Source organism: Myotis brandtii, unplaced genomic scaffold, assembly GCF_000412655.1.
Source record: "Myotis brandtii unplaced genomic scaffold, ASM41265v1 scaffold458, whole genome shotgun sequence".
Lineage (NCBI taxonomy): Eukaryota > Metazoa > Chordata > Mammalia > Chiroptera > Vespertilionidae > Myotis > Myotis brandtii.
In genome coordinates, this window is record NW_005367516.1 from 761,166 (window position 1) to 767,734 (window position 6,569).

The following is a 6,569-nucleotide window of genomic DNA, read 5'->3' on the forward strand; positions in this document are numbered from 1 at the left end:
CCGACACCCCGACACCCCGGTCAACGCCATGGGGAGCAGCTGCCTGGAGCTGCCCGGGCGAGAAGGGCCACCCACTCCGGCTCCGGATGCGGCTGCGGAGCTGAGGGGAGGGGAAGGGGCATCTGAAAACATGGCGACGAGGCACCAAGGCCCTGCTGGGGTTTGCTTCCCTGGGGCCTGGGGCAGACAGCCCACCCACCCTCTGCCGTTCTCTGGCCTGGGAGGCCGAGAAGGAACACCTCACAGCGTGCGTCACCCTCGGTCCCGCTGGAGCCGAGAGAACCTGTGTCACAGGGAAGGGGGACATCTGTGCCGTTCCGTATCCTTCTGCTTCGGAGCGTGGTTCTACGAAACCTGGCTTCCCTCGCTCCAAACGGTGCTACCTGAGTTCTAGTTCCAGCACCCAAACCCCAGGCGAAGGCAGAGGCCACCAAATGCGTTTTCACAATGGATTTGAGAGAGAGAGAGAGAGAACTGTTGTCCCACTTATTGATGCATTCACGGTTGATTCTTGTACGTGCCCTGACCGGGGATCGAACCCACAACCTTGGCGCATCAGGCCGATGCTCTAACCAACTGGGCTACCTGGCCAGGGCCCAAATGTTTTTTGATTATTTAAATAAAAAAAATGAAATATGCACCTTTAGCACATGCAAATTTTGCACAGGTAAAAATTTGTTTTATGTAATTTATAAACTATATCCGGTGTCCTTTATCATACCATCTGTATGATAAAGGAAACATAAATGAGAACCTCACCTTCCGATACCCTAACAGCCCCTCTCGTTTGCCTCCTGGGGACACCCCCACCCCCCCGCCCCCGGCTCTGAAGACCACAATTGTCTTAGGAAGTCACAAGACACCAAAGTCAAACTCATAACCTGACTTGAAAGTCGTAACTCAAGTCACAGATGAAATTTAATGCTTAAAAAAACAAATGGGCACCTTGGCTGAGAAGTAATTTATTTATAAACCTTGCCAACAGCTAAGATGCCCTGTGCAAGGCAGGTCCCCCTCAGACAGCGTCCCCTAAGCCCGCGGCGGCGGCGTCGCTGCGCCCACAGCACTTGAAGCTGAGTGCTTAAGCTCCCTTGTCAACGATAAGGCCCTTCCTTGTATGAAGGATCCCACATATGCCTTCGACTATGAGTCAAGCATTTACTTGCATATGTATATACACGGGGATTTAAGAAGCACAAACCGGTTCTTATTCACAATAAACAAGCAGGTTGTGCCACACCTGTTGCTCTTATCACAAACGTTTATAAGGCCCAGCGCCCTCACCTGTCGCTCTCACTGAATCAGCTGCAATTGATGAGGCCGCGTGGACATGAATGTGCTTCCCACCCCCAGGCCCGCCAGCCACACGGCCTCACATCTCCGGATGAGCGGAGCGAAGCACACTGCTGTATCAGACCTCAATCCCAGGACTTTTATCCCCTAAATACACAACCAAGTGTGGGCACAAAGGGCCAATTTGTTTTTGGGGGTTTGTGCGTGTGCATGTGTGTGCGTGTGTGTGCGCGTGTGTGTGTTTTAAATATATATATTTTTATTGATTTCAGAGAGGAAGGGAGAGGGAGATAGAGAGATAAACATCAATGAGAGAGAATCGTTGACTGGCTGCCACCTGCACGCCTCCTACTGGGGATCAAGCCCTGACCAGGAATCGAACCTATGACCTCCTGGTTCATAGATTGACGCTCAACCACTGAGCCACACTGGCTGGGCCAAAGGGTGAATTTGTAACAAGCTTTGTGTGGAAGAGGCCGGCAAAGTAAATGCCAGATTCTAATTAAATCACTGCTAATCTTTCTGGTATTTTATATATATATATATAAGATATATATATATTTTCTTAATTGATTTCAGAGAAGAAGGGAGAGGGAGAGAGAGAGAGAGAGAAACATCAATGATGAGAGAGAATCATCGATGGGCTGCCTCCTGCATGCCTCCTACTGGGGATCGAACCCACAACCCGGACATGTGCCCTGACCAGGAATCAGACCATGACCTCCTCGTTCATAGGTCAATGCTTAACCACTGAGCCATGCTGGCCGGGCCGATATTTTTTTAAGCCCACAGTGTCAGAGGGGAAGGGGAACAGTCAGGCCAGTCCTGCCGCCTTTCCCTAGAGATCAGAAAGCACCTCTGCCCCAGGGAGAGGTAATGGACTCCTCCCCAGGCCTCTGTGCCCGCCTCCCTCCTCCTCCCTCCTCCTCCCTCCTCCTCCCTCCTCCTCTCTGCTCCTCCCTGCTCCTCCCTGCTCATCCCTGCTCCTCCCTGCTCCTCCCTGCTCCTCCCTGCTCCCTCTGCTCCTCCCTGCTCCTCCCGGCTCCCCCGGCTCCCAATCCCAGGTGCTCACAAACCCAGGAAGGGCAGAGACAGGGGTGTTGGCACAGCGGACAGCCTCTCCCACTCCTCCCTCTGCCCGGCTGGGCAGCGCGGAGGCGGAGCCGAGGCTCGCTGCCCTGCCCGCCTCCTTCGGTGCTGAGCCAGCCTGCCAGCCTTTCTGCCCACACGTCCAGGCAGGATGGAATGAAGCAGCCCTTCAACCACCTAGCCGTCCGGATCGAATGTGCTTTCACATTGCCGTTCATGTTCGGGGTCTCGCCTTTAGACGAAAAGCGCTCCCAGCTTGGGGTCATGTTGGAACCACGCTGTCCTCATGTTGGAACCACGCTGTCCTCATGTTGGAACCACGCTGTCCTCACGGCCCTGGGCCTCTGTTTTCCACCCCCGGGGCGGGCGGCGGCCTCGGACCCATCTGGCACAGCACCGGGCTCCTCACAAACATCTGGCGCGAAAGGATGCTGACCCGGCTCCGAGGGCCCGGGTGTGCGGGGCCGCGTCTCCGGGAGGTCCACTCGGCCTCGCTCCTGAGAACATCGGCTGCAGACGATGAGCGCTGCTGACTGTCTAGTGTTCGCACCGTTCAGACCCCGGAAGACAGACCCCAGCGGAGTTTTCATCTGAACTTGGAGGGAGGCGGAGAGTGGGAGCAACAGAAGGGCCGCCACTCGGACTCCCGGCTCACCACGCGCATCTCATGACGGTCAGCGCCCAGCCCTGCTTCCCACCCAGTCGGTCTCGTGGTCGTTATGGGACGCTCCGAGGACATAGAGAGAGAAGAGAGAGCAGGGAGGGGGTCCCGCCGTCTCACACAGGCTGGGGCACCCGCAAGGGAGGACCAGGAAAGCAGGGGGCGAGCTCCCAATGGGAGGGACTCATTGCAGTGAGGCGCCACTACGTCAGCCCCGGATGCATCACCCCCACTTCTACCCATGCCTTTCCCCAGGGCAGTGGTCAGCAAACTGCGGCTCGGCAAACCGTGGCTCTTTGGACCCTTGAGTGTGGCTCTTCCACAAAATACCGACCTCTGCGCATGGGCCACAAAGTTTCAATCGCATTGTACGTGTGCGCCCGCATGGACATGCCCTGCCTGGTGTCCTGGGGGTGGCCTGGTGTGTACCCACTCCCTCTCCGAAGCACAGCACAGCTCACACGCGGGCACTCCCGGCCGGAACCCCGCCTCTTGCGGCCTGACTGCAGATAGGACCCCGACTTTTAACCACGTGTTTGAGATGTGGAGGGGCTGTAACAGTGCAAAGAGCCTTTCAAACGGCGGATTGGGAGTCTTCGAGGGGCGTGCGCATGGCATGAGTGCAGGTTTCAGTGACAGTGCAGTCAGCTCGGCTTTGTGGGTTTACCTTCGTTTAAATAGACGCCTACAGCCGGAGCGCGAGGAGACACTGAAATTACAAGGTGAGAGACAACCGCCTCCTCCTCCTGATTATGCCAACCCTTCCCGCTCTGGGGACAATTCGGGAGCAGCCATCGCCGCCTCGGCCCTGCTCTGATGGGCCACCCCTTTTCTACTCCGCGGCAGACACCCGAGTACCGGAGGCTGTGGCAGAGGGAAGCCTGGGGCAGGGACCTGTGATCGAATGGGTGATTTTTTAAATATTTTCATTGATTTCAGAGAGGAAGGCAGAGGGAGAGAGAGAGAAACATTAATGATGAGAGAGAATCATTGATTGGCTGCCTCCTGCACACCGCCCTCTGGGGATCGAGCCCGAAACCTGGGCACATGCCTTTGGCCAGAATCGAACCAGGACCCTTCAGTCCACAGGCCGATGCTCTATCCACTGAGCCAAGTCGGCTGGGGCATCCTCTTTCATCATTGATGTTTTTATCTCTCTCTCCCTCTCCCTTCCTCTCTGAAATCAATAAAAATATATATTTTTAAAAAGAATAAGGATGTTCCTATCATTCTTTCCCTTCACAAGTGAGCGTTTTGAGGTTCAAAAATAATGGATTGGATCCATATTAATCCATCTGGACAACTGTACACAGCTTTTATTGTCTTGATTCAGATTCAGATTGGACTGCTTCATCTAAAGCAGCGGTTCTCAACCTGTGGGTCACGACCCCTTTGGCAGTTGAACGACCCTTTCACAGGGGTCACCTAAGACCATCCTGCATATCAGATATTTACATGACGATTCATCACAGTAGCAACGTTACAGTTATGAAGTAGCCACGAAAATACTTTTATGGTTGGGTCACAACATGAGGAACTGTATTTAAAGGGCCAGAAGGTTGAGAACCACTGGTCTAAAGGGTTTCAGAATGATAGCTATTCTTGGCATAATCTAAGGTCGCAGAGATTGTTAAGTGGCTTTATTTGAAAGAGCTCATATTTTCAAATACATACACACCCATATATATAGATGCTACCGATGCACTGCATTTTCTACTGTGGAGAACAGGTAAAGATTTAAGGTCCCTCAACTATAAAACCCATCGCTTGACTCCCCATTATTCTGATCCGTCTTTTTCATGTTCATTTTTGAAATTCAGGCTACTTGAATTAGTCATGTTTTAATAGTCCAGTATAATCAAGCACAAGCACGGGCACACGCGCGTGCGCCCCTCCCCCCCACGAATGCATATAAAACGGGAAATCTGAATATAGTTGGTGGATTGTGTCACTGCTAATTTTCTTGTTGGGATACTATACTGTGGTATTGAAGACGTTATCATCGGGGAAAGTGGCTAAAGGGCACACAGGATCTCTCGATATTATTTCTTACAACTGCGTGAAAATCTACAATCTTCTATATATATAAAAGGCTAATATGCAAAGTGTCCCCTTGGGAGTTTGACCTGGAGACCGGGAGTTCAATCACTCACTATGACATGCGCTGACCACCAGATGGTGGCGCGGAATGAAGGAAGTGCTGGCCGGCAGCTGGGGAAGGAAGGCCCTGATCGGCCCTGTTCGCTGGCCAGGCCTAGGGACCCTATCTGTGCATGAATTTCGTGCACCGGGCCTCTAGTTTCAAAATATAAAATTAAAGAAAAGAAGCAAGAAAGAGAACAATATATTAAATTGCCGTTTCGCTTTTCAAATATGTGTTTGCATCATCTATCTACACACAGCAGACACTCGCCTGCACCCACATACACACACAAGACCTATGTGTTTCCACATACATGCATTTCTGTGGGGACAACTAAGGAATCAACACCGATGCCTCCCGAGGAGGAAATCTGAAGAAACACAGAACGCACCTTGACTCTTCGTAGGGTACCTCTGTGCCTGCTGCATGGTGTGCCATTGGCGTCGCTCATTCAAAAACCAATATGTTAAGAGCGAGGACAAAATAGACAACTTCAAGCCACGTCCAAACAAACAGAAACAAATACATATGTAGCATAGCGCGCAGTGCGAGCCTGGGGCACCTGTAAGAGCCCGATTCGCCCAGCCGGCTGCAGGAGAGAGGAGAGAGGAGAGAGAGGAGAGAGAGGCAGGGAGAGGAGCAAGCGCTTACGGCTGGAGACGCAGTAGGACAGCCGGCAGTTGAGCCTGCGGAAGAGCTGCTTGTCGATGGGCCAGAGCACGAGCGTGCAGAGCTGCAGGGTGTTGACGATGAGCCCCGAGGCGATGAACACGTAGCAGAAGACCAGGTGGCACAGGAACTGCGACTTCAGCAGCCCCACGAGGTCCATGGCGGAGGCGCCTCCCGGAACAGCCGGCCCGCGGGGTCCTTCCAGAAGGCGAGCAGGGCCGGGCCTCCGGAGCGTCTAGAGACAAGCCAGTGGAGACGTCAGGAGCGCTGTATGTGCTTTTCTGTTCTAAGGCGCGTTTTTAGGGATTCTTAGGAAGGAGGGGAGAGGAACAGGGGAGAGGACCGTAATCGATGCACCCCCTCCTGGGAGTGAGCCTGCAACCCGGCATGTGCCCTGACCAGGAATCGAACCAGGGACTCCTGGTTCCCGGGTTCATGCGTAGCCACTGAGCCACACCCGCTGGGCGCTGTGTGCTGTAATAGTCAAGGGGAGAATAAAAGAAAAAAAAGCCTCTTAAAAAACAGACTCTGGTGATGAAATGCCTTGTGTGTTAGCTGACTTGTCCTTGTTTAGCTTCTCAGTGTGGGCACAGCCGCAGCCTTTCAGAACCAGAGCCCCTTGAGTTGCCCCGACACCCTGAGTGGTGGGCGCGGCTGTCACCTGGGAGGGGACAGAGACCCCGAGAGGCTGAGCCACGTGGCGGGTCCACAGCT

At 53.5% G+C, this 6,569-nt stretch overlaps 1 protein-coding gene across 1 annotated transcript in view; it reads right to left on the bottom strand.

Moving 5' to 3' along the window:
• The window catches only part of AGPAT4 (1-acylglycerol-3-phosphate O-acyltransferase 4), a 35,306-nt gene extending 29,216 nt beyond the window's left edge, over positions 1-6,090 (bottom strand). The window contains exon 1 of the mRNA XM_005875310.2: positions 5,838-6,090. Within this exon, the coding sequence (XP_005875372.1) occupies positions 5,838-6,015 (178 nt within the window). The 5' untranslated portion in view covers positions 6,016-6,090. The remainder of the gene's footprint in view (positions 1-5,837) is intronic.
• Positions 6,091-6,569: the final 479 nt, after the last annotated feature.